This window comes from Lucilia cuprina, chromosome 3, assembly GCF_022045245.1.
Source record: "Lucilia cuprina isolate Lc7/37 chromosome 3, ASM2204524v1, whole genome shotgun sequence".
Classification (NCBI taxonomy): Eukaryota; Metazoa; Arthropoda; class Insecta; order Diptera; family Calliphoridae; genus Lucilia; species Lucilia cuprina.
Genome location: NC_060951.1, coordinates 20,920,021 through 20,946,048, shown reverse-complemented (window position 1 = coordinate 20,946,048; position 26,028 = coordinate 20,920,021). Strand labels below are relative to the sequence as shown.

Sequence of the window (26,028 nt, the reverse complement as noted above, 5' to 3'; positions counted from 1 at the left end):
CGTTTGTGTTGATGTTTGTAACACCAGTCGACGATTTAGCTATGTCCGTCCGTCTGTCCGTCCACGTAAAACTTGTAATCAAACTACAGGCAGCAATTTGATAATACAATTCAATGAAATTTGGTATATTGCCCCATTGACGAAGCTTATTGAAAATGGTTAAGATCAGTCCATTATTTAACCTGGCCCCAAACTGTTTTTTTTAATTATTCTTCACAATATTAGTGATACAGGGACGAAGCCTATTGAAAATGGTTTAGATCAGTCCATTATTTAACCTAGTCCCCATACAATGGGGATAAAACTTTTTTTTTTAATTATTTAATTATTCACAATATTAGTGATACAAAAAATTTTAAATAAATCTGTATACCTATACTCTTAAAGAGCAGACGAGTTCTGATACTTTTTATACTCTACACCACTTTGGTGGGGAGGGTATATTGGATTTGTGGTGATGTTTGTAACGCACAATAATATTGGTCCTATACTCACCTTAAATTATGCCAATCGTCTCAGAATCACTTTCTGAGTCGAACAGCTATGAGTCGATTTAGCTATGCACAGTGGGGCAGAATGGAAATTTTTTGGAAATAAATCTGGCATTTCTAAAGGAGTAGCCAAGGAGTATTCGAGTTTAAGTTTTGAAGATGAACCCCGCAGATGCCCCAGGGACGGAGCTGTGGCGGCTCAAAGTAGGGTACCTACGACATGTAAAATTTTTTAAACTCGTGCCATTTTTTTGTTTTTCACCCAAATACAAAGATTTTTGCCGTTTTTTTGCCCAAAATGTGTCTTAACTCTTTTATTAATAAAATAAAATTTTCTTTAAGAACATATAACAATTTTATAGTTTTCTAAAAGGTATCTTTACGCAGAACGCTTTGGCGTAAAAAACTTGTCCTATTTTTTGAAAATGTTGCCACTGCGTCCTTCCGAATATGACCTATTTTTTATAAAAACTTCAACTTTGGGCGACATGTTCTAAAATCCCAAAGCTGGGATCAGAAAACTGAAAGCAGTTTTGGAAACCTCAATATGTTTTCTTTTTACTCCAAAAGTATTTTCCCAGCCCTGAATGAAATGTGGACCCTATGGGCAAAAATGTAAAAATCCCATTTTTGGGATTTTCATTCCTATTTTTGGGAATTGCGGGATGCCCTTTGACCTTTTTAATTTTTTTTTGCATTTTCTTATTTAAAATGACAAATTTAACAAGCGTTGAAGATTTTATTGAGTTTTGTTAATAAATAAAGATTTTGTCATATATTACATATTTGTTAAATTTCTAAAATTATGATTTATATCAAAATTTTAATAGGGTCGCAGATAGCTACAACAATTTAGTCCATATTTATCCCTTAATATCTTTTTTTAGTTAGATATGGAAATTCTCGACCCTTTACAAAAAAATTCAAGCCAATATCTCAATTACATTCAAAAATGTGTTCATTTAAACCTGTATCCTTTAATTTCATATCTTTCATATTTTAGTATTAAATATGACAGAACATGTTTAAATCTTATATTTACCTATTTTCTATTTGTTTGCTTATCCTTATAATTGAAAGGTCCTATTATGCTTAAATTTTCAGAAATTTATAACTATTTTTTACCTCATTTTTTTCGACAGATCATTTCGTTCTGTTTCGTTTATGATCATGTAGGTAAAAATATACAGGTAATGATAATTTCGATTCATTCACTTATAAAAAATATCAATGACTGAATTACAGGTTATAGTAATATAGTCCTAAATGTTAATAGGTAGACAGTTCGTAATTTTTTACTTTGGAATATCTGTATCGGAAATGACAAGAATTGGTATATAAGTAAACTTCTCAGATTTTAAGTACCATATTTAATAAATCTACAATGAAGATTACATTAAAGTACGAAGAGTTGTGTTCCATTTTATGGAGTGTATCTTCAAAAGGGCCAGAAAGAATTGAAGACATTTCAAATTATATAAAAACTACATATAGTAGAAAAGTAGACAAAACAGGCATATCAAAAATTGAAAACTTTTTAAAACTTTTTGATGTAAAAAGTAAGTCTGTGGATGGAAATCAAAAGAAATTTCGATTAAAATTTTGTAGTTGGATGGAAACTACTACGGAAATCTCAACTTACAACACATCAGCAGGAGCGCCTTGCAAGTCATACGAAGACTTATGTTCAAGGTAAAAAAAGAGGGTCACACAAAAACTTTTTTCAATCTCAAATGAGGAAATTGCTGATACATTTAACGAAATGCTGAAAAAGGAAAACCAACCTATAGATGCCGTACATATTGCAACTATTCTTCCTAATGCATCACCAAAACGACTTAAGCGAATTGTGGAAAGTATACCAACTCCAACATCACAATCAAATTTTACTGAAGAGGAAGCAATAGCGCTTATGTTGGAACTGGGTCTCAGTCGAAATAAGTACCAAATATTAAGGAAAGCTCTGCATGAAAAAGGACACAATATATTACCATCATACAAGGCGATCCAGGAAAAAAACAAAATATCCTACCATCACCTATTGCTGTGGATGACGTGGAAGCTTGTATTGATATATCATCTTTGCTCGAAAACACAGCATCAAGAATTGTGTCAGACTTTTCAGAAGACCAACTAAGGAAAATTCATAACTGTGATGTTGTCTTAATGTGTAAGTGGGGGATGTTTATCAGCACTTCCAGAATACAAACAAGCTTGTGGAAGTCGGACATTAGCAGACTACAAAAGTGAATTTATGTCATCATTAGTGCCATTACGAATTCGTTCATATTCCCTTAATCCATCATCGTCAATCATCGGAAATTCATTTGAAGATATATGGATCAATACAACTCCGGGTTCAAAAAATTTTTGTAGACCCATTGGATTTGAATATATAAAGGAGTCAAAGAAAACAACAAAAGATTTAGTGGAATATTTAAAAGATGAAATAAATGCACTGGAGTCCATTTGCATAAAAATAAAGGAATTCTCTATTAACGAATCATATCAGCTAAGCTTAACAATGATTGATGGAAAGGTCAGCAATGTCATAACAGAAACTTCTTCCTTCTGGAGATGCTCAATATGTAATGAGAAAAAGTCGCAATTCTCAAATATAAACAAAAGCAGAAGTATTATTGTCATTCGGAATTTCACCACTTCATGCCAGATTACGATTTTTGGATTATTTTTTACACATAGCATACGACCTCAAATATAGAAGAATCTTACTAAATCAACAAAAAATAATGAAGAATTGACAGAACTGAGAGCTGAGGAAAAAAGCAGAATTCAAGAAGAATTTAAAGTTCAGATGGGATTAAACATCGACAAACCACTTCCAAGTTGCGGTAGTACAAATGACGGTAATACGGCGAGAAGGTTTTTTCGTGATTTTGAAATTACTTCAAAAATAACTGGAATCGACAAGGAGTTGCTTCGAAGAGTTAACACTATTTAAATGGCACTGAATAGTAAACATAAAATTAATGGATATCGATTTGGGGAATATACATCCGAAATTTCTAAATTACTTGTATCTCTGTATCCATGGAGGGAACTAACACCAACAGTACACAAAGTATTGTGTCTTGGTCAAATAATAATTGAATCGAATATTCTTCCACTTGGAGAGTTAACAGAAGAAGCCCAGGAAGAAAGGATCGATTTTAAGCATCTTCAACTTTTCAGCTCAAGAAAATGCTCCAGGCAATCACAGAATGAAGATATTTTTAATAGTTTACTTCTATCTTCTGATCCTGTTCTTTCAACTATGCGAAAAAGATGGATTTGTTATGAAACTCTATCATCCTTCTGGATATGTATACCGATATGACAGATTATTTTATAGAAAATAAGTAGTGTAAGGAATTAACTATATAAGTAGGTTGTAAGAATTAATTGTATTATGTTTAAGATAAACAGTTCAAATAAAAAAAGCTATTATACTAACTGATGATATTGTATTAAATTGTGTTTTATATTTCGGTGGGCGGGAAAGTTGGGTTTTGTGGGGTGATTTAGGTGTTGTTGTGCGTGGCTCATTATAAAATTATATTTGTTTATATATACAATGTTATAGTCTTTAATAAAATAATTAACTAAATAAATATTAAAAATTGTCCAAATATTTTTTTCAACACCAAATGTATGTTCTGTCATACTTAATACTAAAATATGAAAAAGATGAAATTAAAGGACACAGGTTTAAATGAACATATTTTTGAACGTAATTGAGATATTGGCTTGAAATTTTTTGTAAAGGGTCGAGAATTTCCATATCTAACTAAAAAAAGATATTAAGGGATAAATATGGACTAAATTGTTGTAGCTATCTGTGACCCTATTAAAATTTTGATATAAATCATAGTTTTAGAAATTTAACAAATATGTAATATATGACAAAATCTTTATTTATTAACAAAACTCAATGAAATATTCAAAGCTTGTTAAATTTGTCATTTCAAATAAGAAAATGCAACAAAAAATTGAAAAGGTCAAAGGGCATCCCGCAATTCCCAAAAATAGGAATGAAAATCCCAAAAATGGGATTTTTTACATTTTTGCCCTTAGGGTCCACATTTCTTTCAGGGCTGGGAAAATACTTTTGGAGTAAATAGAAAACATATTGAGGTTTCTAAAACTGCTTTCAGTTTTCTGATCCCAGCTTTGGGATTTTAGAACATGTCGCCCAAAGTTGAAGTTTTGATAAAAATAGGTCATATTCGGAAAGACGCAGTGGCATCATTTTCAAAAAATAGGACAAGTTTTTTACACCAAAGCGTTCTGCGTAAAGATACCTTTTAGAAAACTATAAAATTGATATATGTTCTTAAAGAAAATTTTAATTTATTAATAAAAGAGTTAAGACACATTTTGGGCAAAAAACGGCAAAAATCTAAAATTTTTTGAATTTCTAAATTAAAAAAACGTATATTTTTGGATCTGTAAATAATATTGATCTGAAATTTTTTGTATGTTATTGAAAATTTTGTTGTCTAACTAACAAGAAAAAATTGAGTCCATTTGGTCCAAAATTACGCCCGGTTTTCAAAAAAAGGCGGACCCAGATATTGTAAATTTTGTATCACTAAATTTTTAAATTCCTATAACTCGGATATTATAAAAGATAAGTAGTATGTCCAAGCATGTTTCAAGATCTCGTCGAGCGCTTTCAGAAAATATAAAAATCTTTGTATTTGGGTGAAAAACAAAAAAATGGAACGAGTTTAAAAATTTTACATGTCGTAGGTAGCCTACTTTGAGCCGCCACAGCTCCGTCCCTGGGGCATCTGCGGGGTTCATCTTCAAAACTTAAACTCGAATACTCCTTGGCTACGATCACGCCAAATTTTATCCCGATCGGATCAGCCGTTTAGAAATGCCAGATTTATTTCCAAAAAATTTCCATTCTGCCCCACTGTGCTATGTTAACATGTGCGCACTCTAATTTAATGAAATTTGGCACGTAATCTTCTCTTGGTCCAAGGACTAACACTATCGAAAATTTTGTAATTATTCATCGGTCCATTATTTCGCCTAACCCCCATACAACCGTACCCCCCGAATAGGACGTTTGGTCACATAATTACGTTTAATATTTTGTTTTGTTAAAAAAAATCAACAAAGCTTAGTTCTACCGATTTTTGTAATGATCGGGCCTCATTTCATTCTAGCCCCCACACAAACTCCCCTTCAGAATATGACTTGAAGATCAAAATCCACTTATGAACACTAATAACACGATTAAATTCTACATAAATGACTTTAAAGACATAAACTCCTCTTCCATAATTTATAAGTCCTCTTGTAGAAAATCAACAATAAGTAAAAATATTCCGGAATTAAGTTACATGCAATAACATTAAAAAAATAATCCACATTATAGCATACTGCCTGGTGTAAGGTATCATATGGTCGGCCTTGCCTGACTATACATACATGGTATTGGAAATTACATTAAACACAACCTCATAAGATTGTAAATTTTATTGGTTCCATACACAACAATTTTCAAAATTTATGCAAAATTTGTGTTATTTCATCTCGTGTGAAAATTATGATATTCAATTCAGGTAAAAGGTTGCAACCAATCAGGAAAAACTTTGCAACTAAGTATTCAAATTTGCAATATACTACATAATAAATAAATTAATTATAACAGCCTGTAATAATTTAATAAAAAAGCTTTCACACATAGAAGCTAAATACTATTTTTAGCATTTCTACATTTCTTTTTATAATCAGCTCTTATGTCCATAGAAAAGGACTTACAATTTCAAAAGAATATTTTACATAGGTATCAAATTAATCTGGGAATCTGTACATTCTATCTATATTATTTATTTGAATCACTTAAATAAAAAAATCTAGAAAGAAATTAAATTTAAAAAAGATTTCTTATTTTTAAAACAAAAAATTTTAACTTCTTTTTTGTGACGAGCTGTGTGTAAGAAATGATTATGAAAATTGCGTACACAGAGTTAATAAAAATGGTGCACGTTTGAAATATCTCGACTCATTAGATTTAAAAACCTATATATTTATTTAGTTTTCGTATTCTTTAATAATATTTTATAATTATTTAAACATTATAACGATATATTTAAACACTTTAGTTGAGTTATTATGTTTTAACTATTTTTCAGATAATTGATTCATATACGGCAATATTAATGATACAAAATGCTGTTGAACAAAACAGTCGGTATCAATGTAAGGTTGGAGAATATGCAATAGGAGAGTCAGAACTTTTTGTGGGTATGTTGATATACATAAATAAATATTTTGAAATTTTGAAAGTAAAAATTAATTTATATATTTGTAGCAATATCTAAATTTTTACATATTTTATGGTTCAGTTTAACATAAATTAAGAAGAGACTAAGGAATCAGATCCTTTATAAAAAATTTTTGTTAAAATAAATTATTAAAAATCATAACGTATATATAATTATTTTCATTTGCAGGTACAAAACCCCAAAATGTTACAGATTTCTCTTGTATATCATATGATTATGAATATATGGAATGCAGTTTTACGAGACCAAAAAATATGATATTAACAAAATTCGATTTGGAATACCGACTAGATGTAAGTTTTTTATATAAATTTTGTATGTACCTTATACATCAATTTCACATAAATTTTTCCCAATTTTAAGCTTGCTACTCTGTTTAAAAATTCACGTAAATTTTTTTCATATAAAAAAATTGTAATGAAAATTTAGTACTCAGTTTGTATTACTGAAAAACATGTGAAATGTTTTTAACAACATTTCAGCAACATTTTTTTAAATTTCATGAAATTATATAGACTCTAGTTAGTTCACGTGAAATTTGAAATAAAAGAGACCATGTGCCGTCTTATATCCATTATATTTGGTTTTGTTTACATATATAAGCGATATATGAATGAAATTGTAAAAGTTGATAGACATTTTTCACGACCTTAAACAAAATACCAGCCTTTAAATAAAAATTCCTAATTTTATTCGAAATTTTCCCAATTTAAAATTAAAAATCGTAATTTTAGTTGAAATTTTCTCAATATTAAATTGAAAATCATAATTTTAATTAGAATTTTCTCAATATTTAATGGAGTTTTTCCAATTTGAATTGTGTAGTTCTAGTATGGCATTGAGGCCAATGATAATTGTAACCTTTGGAGCTGGTTCTGAGAAAGAGTTATGGAATCGATAATCGTACTTTGTAACGAATCTGGAACTTATTCTTTATGTACGACGAATTTCGTCATACGCAATGATTGTGCGTATTTTCAAATATTTTATATCTGACACAGAAAATTCGTTCTGAAAAGTTCGTCTTTCGACCCAATTGTGCGTATAGTATTAATCAGTTATTTTTGTTTCAATGTATCAATCTCGGTAGTTTAAGAGAACGTCTACTCTTTATTTAAAAATTGTTAAAAATTATTAGAATTAGGACCAATTTTTAGAAACTGTACGCGAATTATAAATATTATTTTACCAAAAATTGGTTGACATTTTCTTTCAAATGATCTAAAAAGTTGTTTTCTAACATATAGTCTGGCAACCCTTGTAACTCGTATTTTATTTTGTTCTCATAAACCAAAGAATAAATAAGAAGTGAAACGCTGTCAAAAAGTACCTAAGTCTACTGTCAGTCGGTACCTAACTCTAAAAATGTATTAAGGTATTTTCAGACTACAATACTGAGTATTAATACATTTCAAAATAAAAATATTATAGAATTTGGTCGGTATATCAAAAAAATTTGTAAGAAAAATACATAAATATTTCAGACATACTCTTTATCAATTCTTACCTTTATAAATTCAACTGTGTTCTTAAATTTTTCGTTTATGTTTAATTTATTTTACTTGCCTGTTTATTTTTTTCAGATGAAAAATGTTTCTAACGTTTCTTTTTTTAATTACAACTTTGATACATATGAAAAATTAGAAATTTTTGAAATTTTTCAAAAACTTTAAAATACGGTCGATATGTCATAAAAATCAGAAGTATTTTTTGTCATAATCAATCCAATTGTATTTAGACTATGAAATTGTATTATACTACATGATTTTCTGACAAGTATTAATATTCAGTATTGTAGTCTGAAAATACCTTTAGTAGAATTCTCAAGCCAACATAGTTGCAAAAAATCGGATTTAAAAATTAAAAAAAAAAAATTATTTCATTTGAATTTATATTTTAGAAGATTTCTTTAAATATTTTGCAACATAATTTATCTATAAACATTATATATGAACGTAACTTTGCTTTTTAATCTGCAATATTGAAATAATAATTAAGTTAGTTGAAATATTTTTTTCTTGTACCATACGAAAATTTACAACATTGTTCTTTTTTCGTTTTAATTTCAACAACAAAAATTAAATGTCAAAAAAAATAAAAAATATTTTTTTTCGTTTGTTAAAAATTAAATCTTTTCGGACTATTAAATATATTTAAAGTGTGCAAAAAAATAATAAAATATAACGTTAAGTGATAAAAAATATTTTCAAGTTCTATAAGCCACGAATTTTCGCGACAAAGTTTTGAAGTTTGGAGAGAGAGTAAGTTTCTTACATATGTGTTGGAGTTACACAGAACTCGTCTGTGAGAAGAGCGTAACGTTATTGTTGTAAAAAAATGACAGCGTTTCACTTCTTAGTGTTCAGTGTCATAAACTAACTTAAAAATAATTTATTTATTACATTTAAAAAGCTTGTTTCGCATGGAAATATTTTCAAAGCATTGGCGATGTGTTTCTATAAGTGTTGTATTTGGATTGTTTATTTTACAAAACATTTGTTTTTAATTTTAACTTCGGTTCCAAATTTATAAACATACCTATTTTGTGGCTTAATTTCAGTTACAGCAGCTTTTTGGTGGTTTTCTTTGTTTATAGGGTAAATGTACCAGTAGTCGGCAGTTTATCGTTTTGCTCTTTTTCAAACTATCCCCCTAAAGATTCGGAAAATGTTATTACGATGATTTTTATTTATTACAGTTATGTGTTTACTTAAGTTTTAGATCCACTTAACATTTTTGAAAAACAAATAACTATTTTTTAGTAATTTGCAAATTTTGTTAAAAACACGAAATTTTCCAGTAGTCGGCACCAGTGTTCCTAAGTACGGCAAAAAATGTCCCTATAGTCGGCAGTAGATTTTTTGTTTGGAAAAAAGGCATAATTATATAGAAAAAAGTGTTTAATACAAAATTTTCAAAGAAAATGGTTAATTAAATTTTTTCCATAGAAATATCTGTAATAATATAGTTTTTTTCTGTAGAAAAATATCTTATAAACATAATTATAATTGTAATAATTATACATAAGATTTTTTCTATAGAAATTGAGTTATACAAGCAATTTTCTATACAAAATTATAATTTTTGTTAGAGAAAAAAGTAATTTTTTATAGGGAAAAGTCTTATATGTACTGTTTTTTAAAGAAAATCTTGTATAAAAATATGCAATTTCCTATAGGAAAAAAATTAAACATAAGTTTCGTAGAGGATATTATAATAAGAAAACTTTTCTATAGAAGAATTGTCATATTAGAAATTTACTATAGAAAAAAACTGTTATACTCATAATGTTTTTTGTAGAAAAACAGTTGAGAAGCAATCTTTGTTAGAAAAATTTTAATATACACATATTTTTTGTATAGAAAATTATATTCTGTAGAGAAAATGTTAATCATCTATAGAAAAAGCTATTATTGAACTAATTTTCTATTTAAAGAATTGGGTATACACACAATTTTTAATAAAAACTGTTATACACATAATTTTTTGTATAAAAAATTGTTATACTTAAAATTTTCTATAGAAAAAATTGTATACACATAATTCCCTATAGAAACAAATTTTGTACAATCAATCTTCTATAGAGAAAATTGTAATACACATAAATTTTTATAAAAAAAGTGTTATACATAAATTTTCTTTACAAAAATAACTCGTATACATATAATTTTTGAAGAGAAAAATGTTATATACAAATTTTTTATAATAATATACCCAATTTTCTATAGAGAAATTAAAAATTTTAAAGTGCCGACTATATAATGCTTATGTTCGAACTTAATACCCAGCAGTCGGCACTTCGATGCCGACTATAGAAAATCATAGAAAATTTTTGTCCCTAATGGCGGCAGGGTTAAAATTACAAAAAAAATTATTTTTAAATAACTTTTTCACTTTAAAATTAATATTTCAACTGTTTTCTTTCATTAAAACCAATTTTTGTCAAATAAATCATTTAATTTAATATTAATATTCACTTGTTTAAGGTGGCACTAAAACTAATCTTTTTTTAAGAAAACTGACAGTACTGAAAAAGCTAAAAAGGTGTCACTAAATAATGTCAAATAGAGACGAAATTATTCATCCTACTCAAATTTACTCATTTCATAGAGCAAAAACACCATATTTTTTATCAAATAAAGGTGGAACCTTAATAAATTTGCACTGTTTCTCGTAATTATTTACAATTTTATTTAAAAAATGCCGACTACTGAGTCATGCCGACATTAGGTGCATTTAGCCTATTCTTTTTTGTTTTTTTCATTCAGTTTTAAGTATTTAAACTCTTTGATGCATTTTTTTTGCATATTTTTAGGCCTTAGATATTTTATTACAATGTTAGAAATGTCCTGTTCGTTTGAAATTTGCAAGGTACGAAATGAATGTACCAAAATATTTAGCAGATATTTTTAATCGATTTCTTCAACAATAATGTTTCAATTAAACAATATTTATGATTTCTTAATTATACTCACTCATATTCAAACAAAAAATAGTAATCAATCAATTATTTTTATTTTGCAAAACAAAGAATTCAATTTTTAATTATTAAATTTTCTAATTTTCAATATAATTTCTGCACAATTTAAGCAAATTTGGTAGATGATATCAGTGGTAAAGAAATTTTACTAATTTTCTATTAATCTCTGTTTAAACCCGGTAATTTTTACTGTGTTTTATAATTGTTTTCAAAATATATATATTGATCTATTTGGATCACGACGCATTTAAATGGATTGATGAAAACGTCGGGTATCACGATATATATTGAACGTGTGACACTGCCCTTATAGTTTAAAAATTATTTTTGTTTTTTATTATTGGTTTTTACTTGAAAAAGTTCTCAGTAATTTTACGAAAATATAAAAATACAAATCTAAAGCAATTTGTATTTTCTGAGAAATGAAATACAAACTAAATAAAAATTTCAATTTAAAATTTTTAAATAAAAATAATAACAATTACTGTCTCTGGTTGAATCTGTTTTAAATGTATGATCTTTGACGTTAATTTTCATTAAGTTTTCAGTGATGCAAAAAATTATTTTGCTGATATTATAAGGGATTTTTCTGTACATAGGAATTTTACAACTCCTGTGATCCCATAGGACATTCCAATGTGTTCCAATGTAATTCTGACTTTATTGTTAAAAAATTTAACTTTTCACCTCAAAAATTATTTGATATATTGGTGGACAAATCTATCTGGCCTGATGGTGCCGTAGTTAGGGAATTTGTACATAGAGAAAGTCAAGAAAAACAAATATTGAAGTGAATCTTTATAAGCATTTTAGATCCACAACAATGTTTCAAGGATTGGGTTCCGGAAAAAGTAGCAACATTACTAGTTTTAAGGTTGTTGTTTAAGAATCTGAAGTGGTTCTTTTTGCACTATTGTTTACGATATTATTTTCCTTAAATACATAGATACATATAAATATATTAAAAATATTAATATAATTTTGTACAATAATACATTTTTTATTCGTCTTATTTTTTCAGAGCTCCATCCACAGATGTATCTGTCATAATGGAAAAAATCATAAATTAAAATGTAACGTAACCGATTATTTGCCAATGAGAGATAAATATTTGTTCACTTTAAAAGGAACAAATGATGTTGGTGAAAATATACAAACATTTTTAATAAACAATCACAAAATTGGTAATGTATATTTTTCTAGTATTAGTATTTAGGTATTAGTATTAGTTTTGTTTTCGACATACAAGGATCAACTATGTATGTTAAAAATTAGAAGAGTCGGTCAACAGTTTCGTATAGCTTCTTTCAAATTTAGGTACATGTCGGTTTTAGTGAAATTTCTCAAAAAAAAAAAATTTAAGCATTTTAGAGTATAAAAGACATATATTTTTGTTTCGGCTACGCCTACTTTTTGGGCTCCAAAGTTTAATACATTTTTCTAAAAATACCTTTGTAATGATATTTAACATGATACTAAAATATGGATCGATTTTGGGTTTTTACCGAAAAACATATATTTTGACCCGACTTTTTTTCATGTAAGAGAAATTAGAAAAATGGTATATAATTATATTATAAAATATATATTAATAGCCAATGAAACCTTCCGAAAAAGGATTATATAACCGACATTAAATTGCGCAAAGATGTTTTCCTCTATCCCAGTAAAAACCTGGTAATGGGTTATACTTCCACAACCCCTTACTTTAATTGCCGTCTGCTCGTCTACTCGATGAATGACTTTCTTTTAATGTGAAATAGAAATACTTTATTTTCTCCTTTGTCATTTTGTTTGCATATTTTATTTAATTGCGTGTTAAGAATTATGTTTTATATAAAAAACATTAACTTTGTATCTGAAAACCATTATTTGACGCGCAATATAATAGCTAAGCAGTGGTACAGTGAGTAGAACACTTAACTAACAAACCGTATTATTACTGGCTCCTTTTTATTATTTAAAACAAAACAACTTACTCAACTACTACAGTATGTAGAACCACGAAAACACTATGGGGTGACCTTGATGAAAGCAAGATGAAAAATTTCCTCAAAATGAGCAAGTCTGAAGTTAGTATGATAGTACGTATTCTGAGTGGACACACAGGATTACCAGCACATTTATGCAAAATTGGACGTGCGGATTCAGACGTATGTAGAGCATGTGGAGAGACAGTGAAATACTGGAGCATTTTCTTTGCCACTGTCAGGCATTCGTCAAAGTTAGATCCAAGTATTTTGGAATTGATGTTATTTCGGAAACAACATTCCTGACTAACATTGATTGGAAGATTCTTAGGAATTACATTCAGGAAACTGAGTTTCTAAACACTGAAAAATAATTCATTCAGTTCCTATTTTTTCTCATGATAAGGAGCGCACAACAAGCCCGATTGTGGCCTAGGTGTATTTCTTCGGATTTGATGTTGTGTACATCCTCCTATCAACCTAATCTAACCTACCTAACTACTTCTTTGTAAGCAAAATATATTTCTTTAACTCGCTATTTGTAAGCGAGCCTAGAAGCACTTGCCTCCAATGACATCACCGTGAAGTAGTGAAAAGAGGCTTTATTAGCATTTTAACTCATTTCTTTTCAATGTAAGTTTTTCCTGGGTATTGTATGTCCAAAGCCTTAAAAAAATATCTGGTGAAAAATTATGTTCCCCAAAATTGACTCCTTTTTATATCCACCATCAAAAAAGATGGGGATATATTGATTTTGTCATTCCGTTTATAACACATCCAAATATTGGTCATAGACTCACAGAAGTATATACATTCTGGATCCTTATTAAATTCTAAGACGATCTAGCCACGTCCGTTCGTCTGTCTGTTGAATGCACGATAGAGTCCGAACGGAAAGAGCTAGAGGGTTGAAATTTCACATAAATATTTCTTATAGGTAAGGTTTATTTGGTATTGAAAATGGGCACGTTTTAGATAGCCCCCATAGCCGAATATAACATTCTTATTTGTGTGTATATGTTTCATTTCATTTGAAATCTTTAGAGGACCGAATTTTTACGTTATTTCACTCACAATCGAACTCTCTTTTTGTGATGAAATTTTCGACGTAATTTGAAAAATATCCCAAATTATAATAAATAAATCACAATCATATTATGTTAAATGTGAAATTTCAGTATATTGTGTTACAGTTGTATACCACGTTCACACGAAGCAATTATTTACGTTGTCATGATCATTATTACTTATTATAATCAGCTGTTTGTTTTTATATTTTGGATTAAATGAAAAATCAGATTTATTAAAAAAAATTTTAAATTTTGCATATTATATATAGGCACTAACAGAAAAATTCAAGCGCTTAAAAAAATTAACGAATCAAGTACACAAAAATAGCTGCCAAATTATTATTTTTTATTTAATCGTTAACCCTAAAACTGATTTTAAGTCTTTTAATTCTTACGTTATATATAAATTTAATTATGAACATAATTTCAATAAATTTTGGTTACAGTTATTCCATCTGCTGTAGACATTGTTCAACAAAATATTACCAGCCATAGTATTACACTTTCTTTGGAGAAACTCAAAATTTCATATTATATCGAAAAGGGACTGACGTATGACATTCAAATACGCGACAATAACAGTAATTGGCAGACTCCTCAAATGGGAGATTTAGAGTGTCAGAATGGAACGTGTAATATAATTATAAGTAATTTGTATGCATTTTGGCTGTACTGGATAAAAGTAAGAGTAAAATCAAACGCAGTCAACAACGACGATTTTTGGAGCAAAGAAAATATTATATCATTTCGCACGAGATCGGAGAGGCCGCATAGAGCTCCTGAAACACCATTAGGTAGTTTTTACATCGATAGCTCTGACACAGAACTGCGTTTGTACTGGGAACAAATGCCGGAACATGAACATAATGGTCCAGGTTTTCATTACATTGTAAATGAAACAAATGTAAATGGTGACATTATGTAAGTTCTACTTTAACTTTATTAATTAGAAAAAAAAAAATAAACATTAAATCATGTTTTGTATTTATTTTTTGATTTCATACGAACAGGCTTAGCACTAAAACAAAGGAATCTTCCTTAACATTAGCATGGAAAAATGAAAGTATACAAACATTTATTATCAAAAGCGCAAATGATAATGGCGAAAGCATTGACCATAATGTAATACGTGTGTATCGTAGTGCAAGTTCCGATTACGAACTCAATGAAAATAATATTGCAAAAGTTTATCATAACAGTAGCTACACGTTATCGTGGAGACCACCACCAAATGTTGCAGAATTATTGAATTACACAGTGTTTTGGTGTCTTCCGAAAATTGAATTACCAAACCAATGCAGGGTAAGTAGTTGCATTTTTTATTGGTCATAGAACAATATTTTCGAAGAAAAAATAAAATAAAAATAAAAAAATATTTGTTCAGAAAAACAGAATAGAATAAGTTTATATCAGAAATCATATTTTTAGACATTTTTGTTAGAGAAATGGGTTTTGATTAAAACGTAAAATGTACGTCAGTTAAATGTGACTTAACTTGCTGTTAAATTAAACTCGAAACAAATTTAGAAGGACTTTAAGCGATGATTTCATAGCCTGTTTTACAATTCAGAAAAAAATCGTTTGTAGACCTTGAAAACAACGAAAAATACATTAGAATCGCGAAAGCCAATGGTATAGTTTTGTATTCGATAAACATATTAATTTTAAATCGGGCATATAAAATTAGACCAATGCACCCATAATAATATCAGTTTAGAACATAGAAAAGGTATACATAGAACTGAAACTGAGTATGACATAACCTTAGTCTGCTGTCAAAAACCTAAGTCGTGAGAATGTATTAGTTGAAAAATATTTAACCCAACTACACAAACTCTTTCGTTTAAAAAGTTTTTATATTTTTGTTTGATATTATATTTCGATATTTTATGAAATAATGTTTTGAATTAGCCATTTTTATTCAATATCAGTTGACCAATGTAAGAAAGATCTTCATTAAAAATTATTCTTAATTTTAAATAAACTCTTTGTGTTTGCTGGGTTGAGTCAATATTGACACTTGAAAATTATATTAAAAAAATAAAAACGATTGAAAAATTTTTTTTTTTTTCTGAAAATGTTTTTAATAATTTTATGGGAAAACTTAACTTTTAGCAGTGTTTATTGCAGCAGCAGGGGCTATTTTGCCAAAGGAATTGTGCTAATGCTAAAATTAACGCTTGATATGAACGATTATTTTTAATTTCAAAGCAGACCAAATGCAGTCTAAATACACCCTACACCACACCAATAAGAACGGTATTTTGTTTATGTCTTAAAGTTTGTAACACCTGCGTCGATGTAATGATGTAATCCGCCCATAAATTAGCCTATTGAACTTTTTTGTAAGCGGTACATGCTAACAAGAATAGGGTATTTATCAAATTCGACTCAACAAATTTTATATATACGAAATTTTGACTATATATTGTTATAATGAGTAGTACATTCATTAATTAAGCAAACATCAATCTCTTGAATATAACTTCTACATTAAAAAATACTAAATAACTTATTGCTACTTACTCGCAAAGTGGTAGGGTATGATGTATTCGGATACATTTTGTACTTTCATATTTTTGTTATTTTATGTAAACAAAAATAAAAATACTCATACAATTGTATTAAATTCACACAGAACCTGTACATGTGAGAGAGTAATATTTCTTACTCTCAGTAACACTTCTATTTATTTTTCTATGGTTTAGAAGCTATGAATACAATTGAAAGAAATGTGTCAACATATGTCATTTGAAATTGGTTCTTATTAACTGAGCTTAAAACGGAAGCCAATTAAACTAGTTCTTCAAACTAGAAGATAAATAAATCGTGTAAATGTTGTAACAATTGCAATTTTTTTGTAGGGACCAATTTCGTACAAGTATTTAGACAAAGGCGCTACTAATTTCACAACAGAACCGAAAGATCGCAGTTTAAATTTGGCAATATCAGCCAATTATCCACACTACAATAAAGGCATGCAATGGGCTAGATGTTCAGGTGATGTTTCGAGCGAACTTATGAAAATGGAACTAGAAGTTAATGCACTTAACGAAAGTGCAGTCCTAGTTAAATGGAGTTCTGGAAGTGTGTGTGCCTCCATACTTAAAGGATATAACTTGACATATTGCCAAGCGTCAGTCGACGATAAGTGTGTGACATCTGAAATTACTGTCGAGCTTTTAAGAGAGGAAAAGGAGTATCGAAATTATACTATTTCTGAGTTGCCCGCATACACCAAAGTATGTCTGAATATGTTCATGTATTCTTCAAGCAAACAGGGTCGCATTAGTGACAGGAATTGTGTTCGAACCAAACAAATGGGTAAGTGTAAAAAAAATTTCTATGCCCTGCACCTTCATCATAACTTGATCTTATTAACTGCCCGTATGTTTGCTGAATTCGGGAAAATCATGAAAATCCATCTATAAATAAACAAAAAATTCCGAAACCGAATGATATTCCTTACATGTATGTACATACATATGTATGAATATCAAAAGAAATGCATTCAAACGAATGTCATTCAATGTATACATCTGTATAAAATTGATGAGAAGAACTAATATTTGGGCACAGTACTAAATATTTTTATTAATAAACACTAATACATTATTAATACTATGGTGAAGGGTATACATAAGATTCAGCATAGCTGAACATTTTACTCTTACTTACTTTTTAATATTTAAACTATTTTTAGCACCATCCCCACCGAAAAATATAAGATATATAAAAAATAAAGTGACAAGCAAATCGGCTGAAATTTACTGGAGCCCACCAGATTTTAACAATGGAGTTTTAAGTCACTACTCAATTTATTGGTAAGTTTTAATTTTTAATATAAAAGAAAACAATTATCCGTATGGTCAAGCTTTGAATAAATTCTTGATTTTTTTGTTACAAACTTATTATTTAAGTAAAAAAATATTATTTTTGTAAAATTTTAAAATATTATGTCCTTTTTGTGTGAAATAAAAATTTAAAATACAAAAAAGTTATAGGAAAAACTTTAACACGATCAGATTGTTCATAGTTATTAAAATAAGATTCTAATAAAGTATGAAAGGAGTGTGTTAAAAATATGTAATCCCAATCTTAATAATTTTATTTTGTATTTTACTATTTGTAATCTTAATATCTTTCCTTGATTTTTAGGCGAAAATATCCTGATCAGACTTTTGAAAAAAATACAACATCTATTGATCAAACATCATACAACTTGACTGGCCTCAGTAGCTATTCAAACTATGAAGTCTATGTTACTGCTCACACTATCGAAGAATCAGTTCCCAGTAGGCGAATCAACTTTACCACTCTTATCGGAAGTAGGTTTTAATATTAATTATTTAGTCGGCATTTAGTCAGTTTTACGTCATAAATTTTAAATTGTCTTTTTAGTTCCATCCGGTCCACGTAACCTTAACAGTTCCAAAGACGGTGTAATATCTTGGGATCAACCAGATTTGCCCTCGGGAAGACATATATTTTATGTAGTTGCTCTTACGTGGAAAGAAGAGAGCAGTAACACTGTATATGAACGGGTGTCTATTGTTAGGGGTCGTAGTTGCCGCTTTAATAATCCCTGTTTAAATTCAAAGAAGGAATATACGCTAAGGGTAAGAGCAGTTAATGTAGGAGAAAAGGAGGAGGTTGATCGGGAAATTGTAGCTATGAATAAGGATGCCATATTGGCCGGTGCTCCAATTGACGAGGACTTTTGTCAACTGGAGGCTAATGACTATGAGCAATTTTTTGATACCAAGACTGTGCCCATTTTTCACAATGATAATCGCCAGTTTTATTTTGCCTCCCCTTGGATTGATGATAAGCGAATTATTACTTGCTCGGGCATTTCTGAGGCCTTAATATACGCTCTGGCATTGATTATAGTATTTATATTTGCTGCTTATATTTCCTGTTGGATTCGCAACAAAATTATTGATATGAAAAATATTAAAGTGGTTTTACCTGTGGGTTTAGTTCCTGATTACAACACGCGCAATGGATCGGAACTGGGATCAGCAACAAAAAAAGAATTCCATTCGGATATATCTCGTAGTAATGATTGTTTGGTGTCGTATGGCCACAAAGAAAATCATAATTTAATAACAAATTTCCATAGCGGTTCTTCGAATGCATTATCGTCGCTCTCTTCGACAAACAGCTCCAATGGTCATCAAAAGGAAGAACAAATAGGAGAACATCCTTCACTAGAAACAACTAATGAAGAATTAAGTTCCAATTCCAGTTCTACTACGAATTCAAATCACACATATCATGACCATCATCAAATCAAAAGGTTATCATCGATAGACAGTAATAATACGATACCTGCATCGGGCTGTGACGAAGAGGAGGAGAGAGAGGAAGAAGATAATGATGAAATCAATAGTAAGGAGAACGAAAATGCTCAAAATTTTACTACACAGCCATACAATGGATATGTGACACACAATTCGCAATTGTTGGCATCAATTTTAAATGCTGGCGATAGAAATACCGCAACAGCGCCACATTTCAACTCAACATTCCCAACCATGACTAATGATGGTTATATTCAACCAAGTGCTGCTAAGCAACTGGTAAGTTTTTATTTTTATTTAACTCTTAAAAGAATCTTGAAAAAATTCACGAAATTATTATTTCCGTAGATGCCGGCAAATTTTATTTAAGAAATTTGTCGAATTTCATTAAACGATTTTTTCGTATCACTAAAGGGTGATACATAATTAATATAATACACGTTACCTTGTTCCTAAAATTTTATAAGTTTTAATCATGTGGCCCCTTCAGGAACTGATGTTCCTACCTAAAATGAAAGCTTGATTCATTGTAAAATAACTTTTCTCAATATTATTGTCCTGGGGTCAATATTTGGTGAGTTGGTCCAAAGGATAAAAACTTTCACTTTAAAGGTTTATATTTTTTTCATGTTTTGCACAAAGAAATAATGTAATATTTTGATATCTCCTAAAATATCGAAACCTACGGCACAAAAATTATTTACGTGAAATTGTGTAAGAATATATAGCTCATTCAGACCGAGTCGAAATTAAATTCGGGCTCGAAATTATAAATGAAATCTTTAAGATTTTGCGTACATTTCTGGCAGATCCAAATCTAGTTAATCTACTAGATTTAATTGAAAACATTTTGAAAATGTATTTTATCGAACACGTTTTACTATTGGCTATTCATGAATTGAATGTTTTCATCATTATAATTTATGTAATGTAAAAATTCTAATATCAAAAATTAATTGTTGGGAAACTTTTTTAATTCTCTTTTAAAGTTTGATTCAGCAACTATGTGTTAATTGCATTAATTTGTATTTGTACAAGTTAGAAGAATAACAAAAATGTACAAGAAACTCCGTGTTATTGACACTTAAACCGATTTTGCTTAAACCGAGTTGATTTCGATCGAAATCTGGAAATTACTTTATGTCGTTTGGTCTGAAAGGGCTATTTAAGTGAAATAGTTCAATATTGTAATAAAATAAAATTTATATGTATGTATGTGTAATTCAAACACAGAATTTTTAAGATTCTTTTTTTTAACATAAGCGAAAAAACAAATTAAAAATTGGATATGAAAGATAAAATGAAATACTTTTGTGGGAGTACGTAAAACATTTTTACGTTTGGTGTAACTTATTAAATCTTTACGATCACCAATTTCATGCAAGCTTTTTAAAAAAAAGTCCGACCTCTTCCCAGTAAGAAATTTTATGAATCTGTTTGACGGAAAGTGCTTCTCAAAGACCTTTAACATGATATCAAGAAGAAATTTGACACAACATTCCAAATAATATTGACCCCAGGAACAAAATTTTTAAAAATTATACCATCGAATGAGTCAATTTTTGGAACATCACCTTATTTTACTCCATACACACGAGGCCAGCCTATTGTGAAAATTAGCTTTACATTTTAGTTAGTTTATTTAGTTTTTTTTTTGTAATTTTTTAGAACTTTTATAAGTGCGCATAAAAGCGCCTTTTTAAGACCTTGCAAGAATTACGGAATATAATAAAGAAAAATAAAAAAAATACATTTAATTTTTGTTTAAACTTTTCCTATTGCACTTGAATAAATATAATATATGTATTCATGTATATTTTTAATTCAGTTTCAACCAACCTTCTCGCAACATCACCAGCAACAGCAACCTCCAACTTCAATAAATGGCTATACATGTATAGAATCCTTACATAAATTGGCAACTCCAGACGAAACACATGTTAATATTGCAACATCACAAGGCATCATAAACTCACCAGTTTCAAATACAACTACACTGAATGGAGTTAATATACCAACAACAAAAGTTTCATCGAATATCATTTCATCACTACACACATCACCATGCATTACAGACATACGTGAATCTCCAAGCGCAGAATATAATAAAGACAACCTGCAGCTAAATGCCACAACTCTTGTGTCAGCGACAAATGTATCACTGCAACCAAATAATAACAACAATACGATTTATGGCTACGTAACACAACAACAACTAGCCAACTTTGGAACCAATGTTGCACTAGGAAAAGAACTGAACACGTAAACTATTAACACTTAATCTTAGAACCCACATTCATAGTCCTAATAGGTGGACTTACTTGTTTTTTAATTGCAATTGTTTCGAAATGACTGTAATTTATGGTCATACACACATACTGTAAGGATGTGTTAGTGCCAATATACTCATCAGTTTTTAAAAATAAAATTAACAAATATTTCGTGACTTATAATACTGCTGGGCAGGTAGAGACAAATGTTTAAATTATAATTTTTATCAAATATTATTTTATAAATTTTTTACTTAGTCTGCAAACGCGCCAATTCCACTTTTTACTGGAAATTGAGATTTGATTTGAAAAAATCTACTTTACAATAAATATTCCTTCAGTGAGTAATCCTGTAAAAGCCAACACCGTACAAGACTTATAAAAGGACTAAGAATAGTCGAAAACTAATCCAAATACATGAAAATAATCATTAATTTATCCAAAGTATTACATCAGAGTAATATCAAAATATTAAATTTAACTTTATAGCAAAAATAGTTTAATTTTGGAAAACTTGTAAAAAAATGTTTCAATTTATTAAAAAAATTAAAATTGATTTGTTTAACCCCTTTTGAAATTTAGTGACTTGGTGCGTTTGCAAACTAACCTAACAAATATTCTACATACATATGTACATTAGGGACATAAATTTTATCAAGTCTAAATAAATTTTTGGATAATGATAAAGTTAATTGCAACGAAATTTTTTACATTTCCCCAAAATCATTTTGTTGAATAAAAAAACATTCACAATTATATGTTCAACTATTGAATAATGTATTAATAAAAATAAATCTTTTCCAATTTGTTATCAGAGAATTTATAAAAAGTTTGAAATGTTGTTGCATAGCAAAATATACATGGAATAATAAACTAAGAATCGGTTTTTTTTAGTTTAAATATTAGTTTGTGCTTTTAAGCGCGAATTTGATTATTAAAGATATAAGACCAATCCGAATAGTTAATCTAAAAATAAATATGTATAATCTTAGAAACACTCCCAGAGGAAAAGAATGCAGTAACGCGTTGCATGTAACGTGCTCGCATTCCTTTGACGCGGGAATGTGCTGAACATTAAAACATAAAGTTAAACAAAAGACTCAATTTTATTTGAAATTTTTTTTACACTTTTCTGTTCAGTTAAATATTTAACCTTGTTTTGAAATTCAATTGTAAAGTACATGAAATTTTGGGTATCGTTTTCACACAACTCGATTCCTGGATAATTTTTAAACGACCTTCATGATCGAGAAAAACTGACTGTACAAACAACAGATAGAAAAAAACACTAAAGTAGTTCTAAAAACCTTAAATTAGTTTCAATAAATTTGTTTTTAAATTACTGCACACTTTGAAAATTTTAAAACAGATAATTAGATAAATATTAAAATTAAATTATTATTAGATTAACTAATCCGAGTACAACTGGCGTAAGTTCTTTAAATTGAATTTGCAAAAAAAATAAGAAGCATATTTTCCAAACACGCCAAAATATCAAAAAGTAGGTAAATGAAAAAAATTAAATTACTATTTAAAAGTTACATATTTTTGAAACAGTCTAATGTCAAAAAAATATTCACGAAACTTGTTTTTAGTAATGCCAGCCTGTACATTCATTCCCATTTTATTTTTGAAAGCGGAGATTTCGTTGTAATTATTAATTTGTTTATTAAATAAAAATTTGTAAATCTAGTCTATAATAAAAATTAAAACTTTTGTTTAGCCTGCTCTTGCACTATTAAATTGCATAAATAAAACAATAGAAGACTATACTTTAAATGTTTGTATGTAAATTATATTAATATCATTAAAAGAAAAGAATATTTAACATGTTATTAAAAAACTTTTAATTGATTAAAAAATATTTATAAATTAATCCATCTGTGCCATTACAATTAGCTAAAGAACAAATCTAGTTTAATTTTACATTTACACAGAATACAATGTCCTCAAAAACATAAATACCATAATATTTAAAATAATTATGATTAGTACTTCCTTATAGTAGAACCAAATGGAAAGAAATAACTCATGTTTAACTACCAAATTGTAGGGTTTTTATTTTACATTTTTTATAGCATACACAATAAAATATCAATAGCTATTTTATTAATATAATTAATCTTCGAAAGTTTCTTTTGTCTTTTCGATTATTTTAAACTTGGTAAAAAAACTGACTATTGGTTCTATCTATTTTTAAAAACTCAAAAGTTCTGCTCAGTTCAGATCACTCGCTATTTAAACTACGATAAAAAATAAAGTTAAGTAACACATTCACATGTTATATTATGTCTGTTCTCGCAAGTTTTAGTCAAAAGTAATCAGAAAAACAACAAATTTTAGTACGATAACGACTTATTGTTAAAATTTGAAAACCAGACGAGTACGGTAAAAGACGTATTAATTAGTTATTAGCCAAATACAAGGTGTATTAATAAATAAAAGTAACAAGAGAACTTGTTGTACAAAAAACATCTACAACAAACACAGGCAATTGATATTGATCCAGTTTGCTTGTTCTTTTACAAAAAAGTGATCAGCTGATCTTATGAGGTCACCTTATCAATACACGTTTCTACTTGATTTTTTTGGAATTAATATCGATAAATAAAGTTGATTATTTCAAAGTTTGTAAAGTTGTTAATTATTAGGTAATTTTTGTAATTTGTATATTTTAAATAATAAATAAAAGCACTAACATAATATATATTTAAAGATTATTTATATTTGTAAAATGTTGTTGTTCATTAATATTTAAGTTTGCACTGCATATTTTTATGGTTATTTCTAAATCCTTAAAAATAAATTTGGGATAAAAATTAAAAAAAGACATTATATATATTATGTATAACGACTACATACATACACGTATTTTTTCTTATTATATAAAATATTAAAATTAACATTGTCCTCATTTTGTAAACAGTTATTTGTAAAACCTAGATTTATTGAAAAAAATACTCCATTTCTAGAAATATATTTAAAAAACTTCTGAATTCCTCTGTATATGGGTATTATTCCCAACATAGACTCTGATCTGATGGATTTATGAGCATCGTCACTTTGCAAAATAAATTAAGTTATAATATTAAACTTAATTGACAAATAAAAGATTTATTCAATTTCACCAATAAAAAACTGTTCATAACTTCCTATCAGATACACATTCAATATAAATTTATTTATTAAAAGAAGTTCTTTGCAATAAAAAGTGAAATTATTTTTTATACTAGGTTTCAGCGAGGGGCGTCCAATTCTAATATGTATATAATCGAGTCTCATTCTTAAACATTTATCAAAGGTTTATAGAAAAAATTTCTCTCTATTTATTCATTGATAAATGTTAATCATTTTTATTTTTGTTACAAACTTTGTATTAAGCTAAGGGCCTTATTCATAACAATTTATGACAGGTTTATAAGATAATTTTTCATACAATTTTTTTTATAAATTGTTATGAATATGGCAATAAATATATTATAAAATTTCTAGCCAAAATTTGTAAAACAAATTAAAAAAATATATATTAAATACCTATGTAATTAAATACATATTTTTATTATTATTTATATACATAAATTATAAAGAGCTATATAGTGTTTTACATGTTTAGTTGTATTGACATATAAATATAAAAAATTAAGAAAAAATACGTAATTTAAATAAAAAAGACTTGAAATGTTTAATTTCTATTTATTAACTAAAATAAAATACATACTTATAATAAATATTAATTTATCACATAAAATGTTAAACAAAAATCATCACGATAAGTTTTATTTAATAAAAAATATGTAGTCTTAGTTAAATACACATTTACAGGAATAAAAGATGATTTTTAGCAACGTTTTGTCTGCAAATGTTGTTTTATTACTGTACAAACTATATTATTATTTACTAGAACTAGAGTACATATAGGGAGCTCCGCTTTCCAATTTCTAATTTTAATATTTTTTAGGATTATATGTGGCATGACTGGATTCCTTAAACTTATAAAGATATTAAAAAACTCTCCACTCTTCTTTCTAGAGGATGTTTTACAGTGGTTTCCCGGTTTAACGAAAGATATAATGTCAGACCCATTCGTAAAAACGAAAAATTCATTAAACCGAATAACAACTTTTCTATGATTCATTTAT

At 28.2% G+C, this 26,028-nt stretch overlaps 1 protein-coding gene across 4 annotated transcripts in view; it reads left to right on the top strand.

The window, feature by feature from the left end:
- LOC111674976 (cytokine receptor-like) overlaps nucleotides 1-23,390 on the top strand; it is a 64,788-nt gene extending 41,398 nt beyond the window's left edge. For all 4 annotated transcript variants that reach the window (XM_046945557.1, XM_046945556.1, XM_023435669.2 and 1 more), the window contains exons 5-14: nucleotides 6,641-6,752; nucleotides 6,962-7,086; nucleotides 12,295-12,457; nucleotides 14,760-15,234; nucleotides 15,324-15,615; nucleotides 17,178-17,637; nucleotides 18,017-18,137; nucleotides 18,472-18,641; nucleotides 18,715-19,898; nucleotides 21,448-23,390. In XM_046945557.1, the coding sequence (XP_046801513.1) occupies nucleotides 6,641-6,752; nucleotides 6,962-7,086; nucleotides 12,295-12,457; nucleotides 14,760-15,234; nucleotides 15,324-15,615; nucleotides 17,178-17,637; nucleotides 18,017-18,137; nucleotides 18,472-18,641; nucleotides 18,715-19,898; nucleotides 21,448-21,885 (3,540 nt within the window). In that variant the 3' untranslated portion in view covers nucleotides 21,886-23,390. The remainder of the gene's footprint in view (nucleotides 1-6,640; nucleotides 6,753-6,961; nucleotides 7,087-12,294; nucleotides 12,458-14,759; nucleotides 15,235-15,323; nucleotides 15,616-17,177; nucleotides 17,638-18,016; nucleotides 18,138-18,471; nucleotides 18,642-18,714; nucleotides 19,899-21,447) is intronic.
- The last annotated feature ends 2,638 nt before the right edge of the window (nucleotides 23,391-26,028 follow it).